The sequence below is a fragment of the Apis dorsata genome, unplaced genomic scaffold (genome assembly GCF_000469605.1).
Source record: "Apis dorsata unplaced genomic scaffold, Apis dorsata 1.3 scaffold_2, whole genome shotgun sequence".
Classification (NCBI taxonomy): Eukaryota; Metazoa; Arthropoda; class Insecta; order Hymenoptera; family Apidae; genus Apis; species Apis dorsata.
In genome coordinates this window covers 41,343-56,653 of record NW_006263305.1, presented here as the reverse complement: position 1 = coordinate 56,653, position 15,311 = coordinate 41,343, and the positions used below count along the sequence as shown (strand labels likewise).

The 15,311-nt window shown below is 24.5% G+C and overlaps 3 protein-coding genes and 1 long non-coding RNA gene across 11 annotated transcripts in view; 2 read left to right on the top strand and 2 right to left on the bottom strand.

Annotated features, from left to right (window-relative positions):
* Positions 1-1,142: 1,142 nt before the first annotated feature.
* LOC102677455 (TBC1 domain family member 25) lies at positions 1,143-11,899 on the top strand. Its single transcript, XM_006607114.2, has 9 exons — positions 1,143-1,872; positions 5,838-5,947; positions 7,203-7,298; positions 7,392-7,554; positions 8,130-8,787; positions 9,179-9,566; positions 9,641-9,949; positions 10,087-10,503; positions 10,583-11,899. Exons 1-9 carry the CDS (start codon positions 1,798-1,800, stop codon positions 11,001-11,003), a joined length of 2,637 nt encoding a protein of 878 aa, XP_006607177.1. The 5' UTR covers positions 1,143-1,797; the 3' UTR covers positions 11,004-11,899.
* LOC116185087 lies at positions 4,165-4,620 on the bottom strand. The gene is made up of 2 exons (XR_004149860.1): positions 4,468-4,620; positions 4,165-4,399 (listed from the first exon to the last, which is right to left on the bottom strand). It is a non-coding gene; the product is annotated as an uncharacterized LOC116185087 (long non-coding RNA).
* Positions 11,900-11,936: 37 nt separating the features above from the next.
* On the bottom strand, positions 11,937-14,173 carry LOC102677596 (growth hormone-inducible transmembrane protein-like). 4 transcript variants are annotated; one of them, XM_006607116.2, is made up of 5 exons: positions 13,895-14,173; positions 13,494-13,713; positions 13,027-13,138; positions 12,309-12,926; positions 11,937-12,232 (listed from the first exon to the last, which is right to left on the bottom strand). In XM_006607116.2, the coding sequence occupies exons 2-5, from the start codon at positions 13,693-13,695 to the stop codon at positions 12,145-12,147; spliced, it is 1,020 nt and encodes a 339-aa protein (XP_006607179.1). In that variant the 5' UTR covers positions 13,696-13,713; positions 13,895-14,173; the 3' UTR covers positions 11,937-12,144. The 4 variants fall into 4 exon arrangements, with proteins under 4 accessions (XP_006607179.1, XP_006607178.1, XP_006607180.1 ...); XM_006607115.2 differs by having other exon boundaries at positions 13,783-14,120; XM_006607117.2 differs by having other exon boundaries at positions 13,797-14,101.
* Positions 14,174-15,002: 829 nt separating this feature from the next.
* The window catches only part of LOC102678008 (hrp65 protein-like), a 12,283-nt gene continuing 11,974 nt past the window's right edge, over positions 15,003-15,311 (top strand). For all 5 annotated transcript variants that reach the window (XR_004149906.1, XR_004149901.1, XR_004149895.1 and 2 more), the window contains exon 1: positions 15,003-15,311. The gene's annotated coding sequence lies outside the window, so the exon portion shown is untranslated.

The following is a 15,311-nucleotide window of genomic DNA, read 5'->3' as shown; positions in this document are numbered from 1 at the left end:
TTTCTATTCATAAAAAAGAAAAATATTTTGTATCTTAAAAATTAAATAATATAGTTTTAAAAGAAAAATGATGAAAATGTGTTCAGTTGATGTTTCGTATTTTATTTATAATCACGCGCCGAAAGCAAAGTATAGATAAGGAGAATAGATAGTGGAAAAAGGATAGAGATAAAGTAAAAATATTGAAATCAGCGCCATCTCCAGAGTGTCGTAAATGAAACTCATAAAGAAAGGATAGAAAATAGTTGGATAAGGATAGAGATATAGTAAGAATTGATTATCAACGCCATCTCTCGATTATTAAAGATATCTTTTAAAGAATAAGATACGATAGAATGTCGAGAGATGATGCTGATCTTTAATTCTTGCCCTACCTTACCTTACTTTTGATAAAAATATCTTCAACGTCTGAGAGATGGTGATAGAAATCAATTCTTATTTTATTTGTCTTTTATTATTTACTGTCTTGCATATGATGTTTCATTTGCGGCACTCTAGAGATGGCGTTGATTTCTATATTTTTATTTTATCTCTATTCTTCTTTTATTATTATTATTATATTTGTTTATACTTGCTCCGCAAAATTTATGCGCTCAAAAAAAATACCGATTTATATTTTTATATTTATATTAATATAATAATACACAAATTTAAGCAATATGCAATTAATATTATATTTGAATCGTTTAATATTTTTTAATTTATGAATTTCTTTTCTTAGAGAATTTTTTAGATTCAAAATTAGAAAATTATTCTAAATTAGATAAACGTTACTACAGAAGGAATAAGATTTTATTTATAAGAATAAAAATTCTTGTAAAATTAAAATATATAAAATATAATTTAGTATATCATTGTTAGATGGCAACACGATACGAATCATCGATAAATTCTTTCAAATAAAATATAAAACATTATCAATTTTTATTCCTAAATAGAAAAATAAAAAAGTGTCTAACAAAAAGTTTAATGATTTCGTCTCTTGTGATAAGTGCCAAATTAACATATAAATATAAATATATTCATATACATCAAGAAACAATCGATAGCGATACATCGAACGACGAAGAATCGATTATGTGTATATTCTATTATGTTCGAGATTAATCGATATCCAAGTAAGTTAAACTTGGTATCAAATGTGACTTACTTCAGCTTTCTCGTTTCTCTTATTCTTGCTCTTTCTCTTTTTCGTCACACGAATGTAACTAATTTTCTTAGGCATTTCTATCTGTCTTTGTTCCGCTTGTCACGTTTTAAAATAACTCCCCCTTTATCTCTTCCAGTGTCAGTGGTTTTTACGAAAAAAGAAACCTACAGTTTCGACTGATCAAACGTGTGTGAATTATATGAACACGGTGTGCTATGTCAATGATGTCGCGGTAACGACAGATCTTTGCCTATCAAAGCTCAAGAAAGGCGCGAAACAATCTTGAAATTAACATCTTGAAACGTATTATAAACATATTATATCGACACAGTTAAAATATATTGTCTTGTCATTACGACAATTATAAACTCTCTCGTTAAGTGTTAATTAGTGCGTATTCGAAAACTTCGATTTTTTTAAAAAACACAGTGCAGAAATCTTGACAAAACTAATATGCTTCTCTCTAAAAGAAGTGAAAGCTTCGAGTTAAGTCGTTGTGCGTCGCGTAAAACGAATTAACCTAACAAAAATTTGTTATCTATAGAAATGTTGAATCTTGTTCAGTGTTACGAAAACTTCTTCAAGGAGATATATATTTTGATGGATCTGGAATTATCTTGAATTATTGAGCCTTAAATCTTTTTCGTATGCATAAAATAGCTTGCATATCAACGTCAAAAATGTTTGGTTGCCCTAGAGAAGCTGTACGTGTCAAAGTGAAGGTATAGTTTACTTTTTAGTTTTATTTTACAGATCATATTTAACATTTAATATTGTCGATAAAATGAATATTTATTTTCATGAAATTCTAATGAAATTTCTTCTTGAATAATTTTCTATTTTTACATACAAAAAAGTATAAAAAAATAAAGATATTCTTATCGGTAAAACAAAGTATTACAGTTTATCATTATTAATACTTTGCTAATAATAATTTTTCTATGATAGTGGAAAATTTTATAAAAAATAATATATATTGAAAATAATATAAATTTAAATTTATTAGTCATTATTTAAATGAAATTTTTTATGTTTATAATTTTTTACATAATGTTTAAATGATACATTTTTATTTAAAAATATATATATTTGTAATGAAACGAATGTAATGTAAAAAATGATATGAATTAAAATTTTTATATGATATTGAAAGCACACTCTGTGATAAATTTGATATTGTTTATGATCGAAATATAAATCCTCTATAATAAAGCAAATTCATTTTTACGATTAGAAGTGATTGTAAGCCATAGAAAGTTTTTGCGATATTTATCTTTCGTGCAGTTTCGCTTTAAGAAAGTGAACATGGTGCTCCTTAATTGGAATAACCAACGTTCTGTAAAAATAATTAGAACATGTTGTTTCAATATTAGGCAAAATATTCCTGCGGCATTGCGGTAGAAATGTCCAATTAAAAACACCCGTAACGCGTTTTTCATACAGACATTTCAAGCGTCCATATTTGACATTCATCAGAATTCAGATGTTAAAATGATGCCAGACTGCTATCTTCGAGATATGTTTAATATCATATAAATTGTATCTAACATCCATTGTCTGAAAATTCGAATTTCTGCATGCAATAATTAATTTTAAAAAAATTACGATAAAATAAAATTTATTAATAAACTTATATCCAATTAATCTATCGTTTTAAACTTATATTTAATTCGAAGATATCAATAATTTCATTATAATATCTGTCATTAATCTGTAAATCGTGTCTTTACTTGTTAATATTCTTTTACTAAATATTAAAAGTTAACAAATCCACGAAATTTAAAATAATATAATTAAATCAATCTCTTAGATCAAAGTCAAAAATAAATATAATTAGAAATGGATTTATATAAGTAAAATAGTTTAACTGCCAACTAATTCTAGTTTTACATATAGAAAATTTCTAATTATTCGAATAATATAATAAATAATTATATCTAATATAACTAATAAGAAAAAAATAAAATAATAAATTTTATAAATATCATTAATTTGATTCTTCTTTTATAATATTTTCTTTAACAATTTTTTTAAACAAACGAAAATTTGTTATTAAACAATTAAATATAATTATAACATTAATTCGATTCATTGCCACTGTTAAAACAAATATATTTCATAAGATTATATAGATTATACATCGATTTAATGTTCGTCATTTGCTCTAAATATAATATTTATACGTCATATGAATTAATACAGAAAATCTCGAGAAACATGAAAAAAAAGAATTTTTAAGTTTGTGTTTAACAGTGAAAGGCTAAGTTAGTAAGTTAATAAAGAATAAAAAATAATTACTAACTATTAATTATGAAAATTTAATCGACAATCTAAATGACTTACGTATAATGATAAAATTATTATTTGACGATAAATTATATTATCAATTCCTTATATCGATTTAACAGCTTGCAATTTCATAACAAGTTAATCCAGTAGCAACGTAAGCAAAGCCGTGTATTTAGTTAAATCAAGTACTATATATTTTGTTTATTTGTTTGATTGAAATCAAATCAATCTTATTTTATTACTTACATAATCAAAATTAATTTATTATATTTTTTTTCATTTCTTTACATTGATTTTATAAAAAAATTTCACGAAATTTTTACAAGATAAAAAAGAAAAGTTTTAATATGATATTAATTTTAATATTTAAAGAAATATAAAATTATTTGAAATAATAAAAAGAAGAAGATTTGGTAAATGCTTCTTCTTTTCAATAAAAAAACGGATAATCTTATTGAAAGATTTTTGAATGAAAAACATCAAAGGCAATATAGAAAAATACATAAAAAATTCATAAATAGATTCGTAAATATTAATATTATCTTTTTTCTTGGCATTATATTATAAAAAAATAAATAAATCTGTAAAAATTCACTAAATATTATTTAATTTTACATAGTAATAATAATTAAAATAATAAATCGTTTAGGAATTACTAAATTTATATAAATTTCTTTTTATAGACTTCAAATGAAAACATTCAATTATAAGATATATTTATAAGATTTTTTTTTGAAGCGATCAGTAGACATTCACTTCGTTGGCAAATGGCTCGCAAGTAAAATTTGGTTGTATCGATCCATAGCTCCTACTTGCAGAGAGATTAGTTCGTAATATAAGAATCTATTAAGAGGCAAAAGATTACCAATTGTTTAAGCCGTTTTTTCAAGTATATAATTACATTTACACGACGACCTGTCGATTGTCTTCTCTAGCAGATCAGTTTTGTTTAATTGATCACTAAAGAAAGTATGAATAACATGGTTTTATGTAATTGCATAGAACATATGTTACAATCATTAACTTACGTAAAGAAGATATAATACGATGCTACATCAATTTCCAACGCTTTCGTAATGGTACTTGTGTTCGAGACTTCTAGGTTAACTTTAGAACTTCGGGAATTTCGACTTCATTATAAATCACTAGATTATAAAAATATTTAATTCATATATTATAACTTATTACAACTATTATTTACTATTATTACAACTAGTACTTTTGAATTTAAAAAGTTGATTTTTGTTAATTGAAAGTTAATTGATATTGCAATTTGATATCATCTTATTTCATAGGAAAAAAAGAACTTGAGAGAATTTTGTCGTAGTTATTCTTTATTTTAAGCGTTTACATTTTAGGAAAGATATGAAAATTATATATATATCTTTGATTTATTAATATCTAGTGAAAATAGAATTCTAAAAAAAACTTAAATTTGAAATTAAATAAAAATTTAAATTTATAAATAATTCTTCTTGCATTATTCCACAGAATAAAATTTCATCTTTTAAAATTGTTTTATATTCATTTTATAATATATTTGTAACTTCGATACTTATAAAAGGATTATCTGAAAAGACGCTTATAAAAAAAGATTTATCTTATTAGCTTGAATCGATGTTTTTTCCATTCAAGATTTTATTGAATTATTTAATTATTGGATTTGTCATAAAGATGAAATGTTTAAATCTAAATTTTTAGTTAGAGTAAAAATAAAATAAATTCGTAATAACTAATTTATTTAAATCATTAATTTTAATTTATCTAAAAGATTAGCAAAATTTTTATCAATATTATGCATCTATATAAATTATCTGTTTTATCTTATTTATTTTTCATAATTATAATGGAATCACATCCATAATTTTTTATATACTATAATATTATTTATTTATATATTATTTATTTATTTATTTATATAATATTATATATATTGCTTGAATCATACGTTATTTCGAGAATTATTGAGTTAACTATCAAATCATCGATCTTCATTAATTAATCATATATGTTTCTAAATTATCCAAGTTATCTAATTTATAACTTGTTTTGCTTTTATCAATCACATTATAATATAAATTATATATTATAAGTTATATATATGACATCAATTAATAATATAATATTGAAAATCATAGTTAAAAAAAGTAAAATGAAACATGTCTCAAATATGAGAAAAAATAATATATTTTAATACTTCTTAAAAGTTAAAAAAAAGTAAAAAAAAATTCAATTTAATTTTTACATTTTATATATCGCATTTTTTCATGATAAGTATAATAGAATTATGTCAATGTAGAATAGCGGTAATTCTTCGATACTATTGAAAACAATTCGATTAAAAAAATAAAATGAAACAAAGAAAAATTGATTGAATGTTTCATACATTTGTCTTTAGAAATGCGAAACAAGGCATCAGCCGGAATATCGAAAATTCAGCGTAGACCCACAGATAACATCCATCGAAGTGCTTCAAAGTATACTCATCAAAGCATTCGACATCAAAGGGTAAGATAGTAACACTGTTAACAACGAATAATCATTGATATACATCGAATATATTACATCGCAAACATAAAAGAACGAACCTTCGAATATTCATTTGCTTTGAACACAAAGCAATTAACATTTATCTACGCAAAAACCGAGTTCGCGTTAGATTATGAAAATAAAAAATTTTCGCGAATTATTTTTTTTTTGTTATTATTGAACAATTATTAATCATTAATAAAAAATTAATTAAAATATTAATTAAAAATAATAAATAATAGAAAATGATGCGTTAATATAAAATTTTAAGAAAAAATATTTTTAAAAAATATAAGAAATAAAAGAAATATTTTAAAAAATAAAAAAAAAAAATAAAAAGAAAACATTAAAAAATATTCCTTTCAAATTTGGTCCACAAAATAATTTAATTTTATTTTAATTTAATTTTAATTTTATAAATTGTAAAATTTGTAATACACATATACAATATACATTTGTATTGAAAATATAATTTGTATTGAAATTTTTTATTTCTGGATATCGAATATTATCAAAAAGTTAATATTAAATTTAAATATTTCCTTTAAAATTGTTTATATTGTTTTTAATCGTTATTAATAGACTCCGTAAATTTAAAGAATTTTTAAAAGCATGATATGAATTGATCAATATTTATTATTTTCATAAAGAAATTAAATTTTATTTATATTAATTTAAAAAAAAATAGTATTTAGAAAATATTAAAATAACGAGAATATATTATTGAATATATTTTACAGTAAATAACAAAGAATATCAATTTTGTTGGTTAAAATAGAAATAAATTTTTTCATTTCGTTGTTGCGATATCTATATATTAGTTGTAAAATTATCTCTTTTCTATGAATCATTTATTTCTAAGTAAAACATTACATTAACTTGCAAAAAAATATATTTATTTGATAAATGAAAATTTTTAACTAAAAAATGGCATAGTATATATGCAATATACAAAAAAAATTTGTATAAAAAAAAAAAGAATATCTGAAATATACAGATACATTGTTCTTTTGTATAAATATATTTTGTATAATTATGTTTGTAAATTATATTTGTATTTTATATATATATAATATATATTATATTATTAATATATTATATATTATTTTATATATATGTATAAAAATTAATAAAATATAATCAATTCATTATTAAAATATTTTTATCTCGATATTAAATTATGTGTAAAAATTTACAATGAAAAAAAAAATAATTTTTCGAAATATTTTTACAGAGAATTCACAGTTTCATATCGAGCAATAGATGATTATGGATCAGAAACATATTTATTTTTGCTTTCTGATTGGGATTTGGATGCAGCATTTATTAGGTAATTTATAGAAATTTTAACATCATTCCTATCTAAATAATAAACGATAATAAATGTTAATCTAATGTTAATCAATAATATATTTTATTGTAGCGCCTCTGAACCATATTTATATTTGCAAGTCAACTTAAAACCATTTGGAGAAACAGGTGATTGTGAGTGTTACTGGGAACAGAATGCACAGGAAGTGTCGACTCGGCAAGAAACCGGGTTTCCATACAAGACACCCAAATTACCGGGTCTCATAATGAATAAGGTGAATATTGTTATTTTTCTTATTCATCTAAAAATCAGAATGCAATTATTTCTCTTTCGAGTTTTTTCTTAATGGAACATAAGATATATATTTATATAATAATTATATATATTTATATTGTATATATATTGTATTATATATAAATGATGAAATAGATATAGTTTATATATTCGTCATAAAATGGATAAAATGGATGGAATATTAAAATATTCATTAAAAAATAATTCAATGTTTTATAAAAAACAATCTTATTTATTAAAAAAATAAAATACATTTTTCTTTTTCTTTATTTTTTCAGATTATGTGTTTTAAAATATATTCTAAAAATTTTTAATTTCATGATATTAAAATGATTATTTTATTATGTAATTGTAATAAGATTAATGTTTGATATATTATTTCATAAATAGAGTATATTTACATAATTTCTCATTGTAATTAATATAGATACTATGTATAGATATTATAGATATATATGTTTAACAATATTTCATTATTTATAAAATTTGTAAACGTGATATTTAAAAAGATGTATACTTAAATGTATACGTTATAAATTAAGTTATTTCCGACAGATGGAAAGAACATTAAATATGGTTCAACGTGCTTTGGGTAATTTAAGTGAAGAATCATCTCACCAACAAAGTGCTCAACCACCACGACCACCATTGACAGATGCGGAGTTTCGAAGATTTTTGGATCCTATTGGACAAGTAATACATCCTAAAGAATTAAGAGCCGTGATATACTTTGGTGGAATTGAACCTAGTTTACGAAAAGTAGTTTGGAAACATATTTTAAATGTATATCCCGAAGGCATGTCCGGTCGCGAAAGAATGGACTACATGAAAAAAAAATCACAAGAATATCAAAATCTTCGAGAAAGATGGAAAACGTTGGTGCAAAAAGGACAAAATATTGGAGATTTGGCATATGTAACAAGTATGGTACGGAAAGACGTTTTAAGAACAGATAGACATCATAAATTTTATGGTGGTTCTGATGATAATCAAAATACAGCCAGTCTTTTTAATATTTTGACAACGTATGCCTTAAATCATCCGAGTGTTAGCTATTGTCAAGGTATGAGCGATTTGGCTTCACCTTTATTGGTTACTATGAGAGACGAAGCACAAGCGTACATATGCTTGTGTGCTCTTATGAGAAGATTAAAAGATAATTTCATGCTTGATGGAATTGCAATGACTACGAAATTTGCTCATTTAGCTGAAGGTATGTAAGACTTAATATATTTCCTAAATAATTAGGAGATTGTAATTTTTGATATTATAAAAAGTAAATTATATATCAGGTATGAAAAAAAGTTATGATATAATATATCATATAAATTTAAATCATAATTTAAAATATAAAATACGAGTAATTAAAATACTATAAATATTATAAATAATTTTTAGAAAAACTAATATGATAATATAATATAATAATAATTCATATTAAAAGTAATTAGAGAAAATATAAAATTTGATATTTAAAAAAAAAACTTATAAATAGGAAAGAAAGAAAACAATCTTCTAATTGATTTGCATAATTTTCTCAAATTAGAATAACTTAATGAATGATATAACATTTGTATTATTATACATTATCTACATTTTTTAAGGTTTGCAACATTATGATCCAGACTTTTATGCTTATCTAAAATCTCATCAAGCGGATGATTTATTGTTTTGTTACCGATGGCTTTTATTAGAAATGAAGCGTGAATTTGCTTTGGATGATGCTTTAAGAATGCTTGAAGTTTTATGGGCTGCTTTGCCAGCATCACCGCCGAATGGAGAACTTAATTTAGCTGAAGTACCTTTTCCTCCACCTTCACCACCTCCAAGTCCAAATGTGAAACATATTCGTGAAAATGCATATACAAAAGTTTGTGCTATCAGACGACAAAGTTCTTCTGCGAGTATTGCTACTGCTGGTAAAAGAAAAACTTTAAATACAGAGGATCCATCTTTGCAAAGCTCCTCAGAAACAAACGGTGACTCAAAAAGGTACTTCTATGCAAAAATGATGAAAGCAGTGAAATACAAAAATAATAATATAAAGTGAAACTCGCTGTCTGCAGATCGAGCTCTCCTTACGAGACGTTTTCTGAACCAGAGAATGATTTGATGACAGCGAAAAATCGAAGAAACACAGAATCTACGGAAAAGTGCCTAAGTACAGATTCTTTGTCTGGTAAATCTAAACGTGTAAACTTGTTGGAATTGAAAGAAAGATTGTCGTTACCTAGTAAAGATCAAATTAAAAATAACGAACAAAATGATGGCGAAAAAAAATGTGCTCGAGTAGTAAAAAATCTGAACGAATTTTTAAATTTTACGAGTCTCAATCGTAGTAAAATAACACCAAGTGATGCTGAACCAGAATTGAGGTGAAATGACATATTTTTAATTTTAATCAAAAAATATTTTTATTATTCTTTTATTACTTTTATTATTATTATTATTATTTCTTTGTTTTTTTAAATAGAAATTTAAAATTATTTTATAATCAAAAATTATTTTTTAGACGTGTTTCGAGCGAAAGCGGAGTGATTAGAGTTTTAAGAGATGAACCTAGTTCTCCAGATGATCCAACAGATTTTTTTCCAATGACTACTTCTATGACTAGAGAATTAAGACTGGAATTAGAATCACTCGATCGACAAGTTTTCGGACCATCACCGCCAAGCGATCAACAGTGTGATTGTGTTCTTTCTAAAAGGGAAAGTGAATTAGTTGATAGCGAAACAGATACGGAATTAGCAAGATGTAGTCCAGCTGCTGATGTATTTGTATGGGAGAATCCTTTACATACATTACAACAAAAAAATCATCCAGCTACTCCCGATGAACAAGCGGAACTTGAATATGATGGCGAAATATTAGAAGATCAAAATGGTGTTAAATCTGTTACCCCAATTAGATTACTTAAACGTACTACGAGGTATATACTTAATTTCTTAATTTTTATAAAATTATATGTTTCGAAATATAATCTTAGAAAGAATTTTGAAATCATATAGGTCTGAATCTGCTTCGGATAGTGAAGAGGCAGAAAGTTGGCATCAAAATGCAACGATACAAGAAAGTCCAATAAAACAATCAATACAAGAACACTGCGAAGAAGCTACAGAGCTTACAAATCTTATTCCTGCAGGAACTTGTGAAGATCAATTGGGAGAAAGTTCACTACCTCCACCTCATGAATTTGGTGGTGGTAATCCATTCCTTATGTTCTTGTGTATTACTCTATTACTACAACATAGAGATTTTGTTATGCGTAATCAAATGGATTATAACGAAATGGCAATGCATTTCGATAAAATGGTTCGACGACATAATGTTATTCGAGTGCTCAATCAAGCGAGACAATTATTCGCTGGTTATCTTAGAAGGCATTCTTCATCATCATTAGCTGCGAAATCAGATTCTGTAAATGTATAATCTCATAATGCTTGAATGTTGTACTTATTAATATAAGTAAAATGGACGATTTTAAAATATTGTATCATTTAAGATAAATCATGAAAAAAATAAGTTTAAAATATGTTTTTTAGATCTGAAATATAAATCAAAACATCTTCTGTAAATGAAAAAAAATATCAGATAAAATACGTATCAGTGATAAATTAGGCAATAAGAAATTTAAATAATCTCCTCAAGGTGCTCTTTTAACATGCGTTCATAAAAAATAATGAACTTTTTGTGTATTCTTTTAATCTTTTTAATTATAATGATTGACATATTTTCAATTTAAATATTATCATTAATTAACGAAGATATATTTCAAGAAATATTAACTTTTACATTATTTATTTGCATTTATCTATTCTTCTACTGCCTACTAATGAATTTCTTATTAAAATAAAAAGTTTATTTTCTTAGAAAAAAATAATTTTAATTTGAAAGAATGAAACCTTTCTAGTGATCATGTATAAGTAAACACAAATAAATATATAAACGAATGTAATTATCTGCAATGTGATAGTAATTATTATCTATTGAAAATAATTATTATATTTCGCATAATTTCTAACTTTAAGAAATTAAGTGAAATTTATAAATATTTCTTTGATAAAAATAATGTGCAATCATTACAATAGATTTTAAACATGTTGAGAATGATATGACATTAAATCTATTTCACTTGCATTAATATAATTCCTTGATATTATGCACAATTGTATCACATTCATAAATTCTTTCACTGTATCTTAATTTAAAATTAAGTAAATAGCTTAAATTTATAAAATATCTATAATTATACACTTAATAGTTGTATCTTATTTTGCTCTCAAACAATATGCTTGAGAAACGACAATAAAGTGCATTTAATTTTATCGCTAATAATTGAAATATAAATTTCTCTTTGCATGCTTAAAAAAAAACCTATTTTTTATATTTTATATTTTATTTTAAGTAAGCTAATAATTTACATATCATCTTAAGATATAACATAAAGTAGATTATATTTGTAAAACTTATTTATTGCAAAATAATTTTAAATACTAAATCACGACGTTTTCCAAACATCATACGAAAATGGAAATCCATAATTTCTGAATTAGCCTATTGGAAAGCACTTTTAATTTTTTCTTCTGTTTCCTCCATTCACTAATATTGTGAGAATTCTTAGAAAGATATTTACTACATCCATATAAACTGAAATTGCACTGAAATAAAAAATGCAAATATGTATAAATTTGCATATATATTTTTAAATTTTTCATAATTACTCAAATTACTTACTTATTAACTGGATCATATGGCCTTGCAAGTTGATTATAAGCTGGATAATTTTCTGCTTGTTTAATAATTTTTTGAGTATCATACAAAAGAAGCATTGAAAATAGCACCAAACCACCATATAAAGATATTGAATATAAACCAGATCCAATAGCTGTTGTAGGTGGCAAAAATATTGTACCAACACTACTTGCAAATACAAGTCCTAAACCAATTGCTAATGGACCTCCCATATTCAAGAACTTTTCATTTGGTGCACAAATTGCTACTACTGATAAACCACCAACTACACCAGCAGTATACCATGCAGCTCTAAGTACCAATGGTCCTCCAAATAAGTAGAGAGGTGCAAGAAATGCACCAATAGTGCCAGTATGAATTAACCATGCTATTTGTTTTGCACCAAAACCTTCTTTATATGGAATAGTCTGTAGCAATATTCCACTACCCCAAACAGATGCTAAAGATACGAACATGGCAAGCCACCCTTGACGCATTATTAAATTCATAACAGTTGGTGAACGTATACATATTGCTGCAGTTGCAGCACTAGTTATTATAGATGCACCAAGGTACATATATGTAGTCTTAATTCTATCTTTTACATATTGAGGCCATAATCTGTAAAAAATTATATAAATATTCTATTATAATTTGTATTTATTTCATTGATAATATTTGATTTTTTTTTTTAATTGTAGTGGTAGTTAAAAAAAAATACTTTGCATAATCTATAGCTCCCATGGATGGCGACAAACCCAAACCATAATAACATAAGGAACCTAATCCTATTACAGCACCACCAGCAACAACTCCTTTTCCAATAGTAAATGCTATGCATATAAAAATGTTTTTATTAGTAAATTTAATGTTATTAATTGATTCTACTAATATTTAATATAATTATAAATATTAATATTTAATATAATTATTATATATATGCAACATTCATAAATCAAATAATTTATACCATATGATAAATCTTAAAGTTTAAAAAACATTTAAGAAATGAATTTCATTGTTATTTTTAAAATTTTGTAGCAATGAATAAACAACTTGCATCAGTTTATTTAAAGTAATTTATAATTTCTATAATATATATTTCTACTTTATAATTGTATTATATTATATATTACATGTATAATTTACATTGTTTTCATTTAAAATTTTTACTAATTAATGTCCTACCTGTTTCTCCCGCAGGTGCCATTGCTTGTTCTGAAAGAGAAGTTGATTTACGAGTAGATCTTGCAAATGTGCTTCGTCCATCATTAGCAAATAATCTTGTGGATTGAATTCTCGGAATAAAAGGTTTCGAATTAATTGGAGTTTTCAGTAAATTAACTAAATTTGGTGAAATACTGCTTCGACATACTCTAGCGAGCATCATTTTTGTACGCTATTTTATCTGAAATATAAGATACGATTAATAAAAACAGCAATGACATTTGTATATTAATCAACAAAAATTACACACGATTTTGAACTAACTAAGTCTTAAGTATTTGAAAGATATTCACATATCTATCAAAATTTATTTAAAACTCCAGAGCAATATCTTTTCGCAAAAATTTCTTGTGATTACTCACAGACGCAATATGCTGCAATTGTCACGACTATATCGATATAACCGATATCTCGAACTACTAGCAATTTCGTTGATCTACATTCACAATTTCACATACATGCTTATACACAGTTGCTGCAAAAGATCTCACTATGGGAAGAGTGGGAGAGAATAATAGTGAAACAAAGTAGGAACTAGGAATCGTGACAAACATTATATTATATAATGAAACATCCGTCATTTGTTCCCCCACTTTCATTTTTTGCACTATTATATTATATATTACTTTTCCTATTCCTTTTTCTAGTGAGATATTTTCTGACAACCCTAGAAATAAATACTATAAAAATAGCAAAATTATTTACGAATGAAGTACCATCTTTAATGCATATAAATATTAACAAGATTTTTAATATATTATATTTTATTAATTTATATTTTTTTCATTATTTATATTGATATATATATTTTCAATTACAATATATTTACCGATGTAAATGATCGAAAATCAACAAACAAATCATATAATTGTTATGATTTCAACTATTGGATGAAAATCTTAAGATTGCTTTATAATTTTCTATGAAATACTCATTATATTTATTGTATATTTTCATGAAAATAGCTTTTGTATTTATATATATTTATGTATATATATATATTATATATATAGTTATTTAAATGATTTTAAGATTATTAAATTATCAAATTAAATTCTTTATTACATTATATATATTTACTTTCAGTAACATAGTTTGATGAAAATATTTTTAAAAAATATATCAAATTATTTCTAAATTATATATTTTACAATTATTGGTAATAATTTTGTCTTAAATAAATAAAGATTAATATTATGTTTATACTTATATAAATTATAAAATTCTCTTTACTAATAAGTAAAATTAAATTTTACAAAATATTAAGCATTATCAATAATTATAAAATCTAAAGTTAAAATATTATTTCCGGTTAATCCTGTTTGATAAATATGGCAACATTATATTTGTAAATTAACCAATCATATGTATTCATAGTTAATAAAACTAACCAATCATTCTTTTAGAAAGATGTACGTATAATGCACCGGAAATAATGTTACATAGTGGGGGTAATTCCTCTAGTAGATCTCCAACTTCGCTGCTTCGTTCTCTTCGTTGTCGGACGCCATAGTGAACGTTTCAGTTTGCGAAGGAGTGAATCGGGTTCGTTCGCGAAAAAGTTCGTTTTTTTCTTCAAACGAGCATATATTTAATTTGAGCGAACGATGGCAGGAGCCGAATCACCAAATGTAAAACAAGAATCGCAGAATACGTCTGCAGAAAATAGTAATGAAAATCCACGAGAACGAAATCCACCCGGCGGTGGTGGTGGCGGTAATCGTGGACCGCGTGGACGAAAAGGAGGAACACGTTTTTCTGGTGGACGTGGTGGCGGAA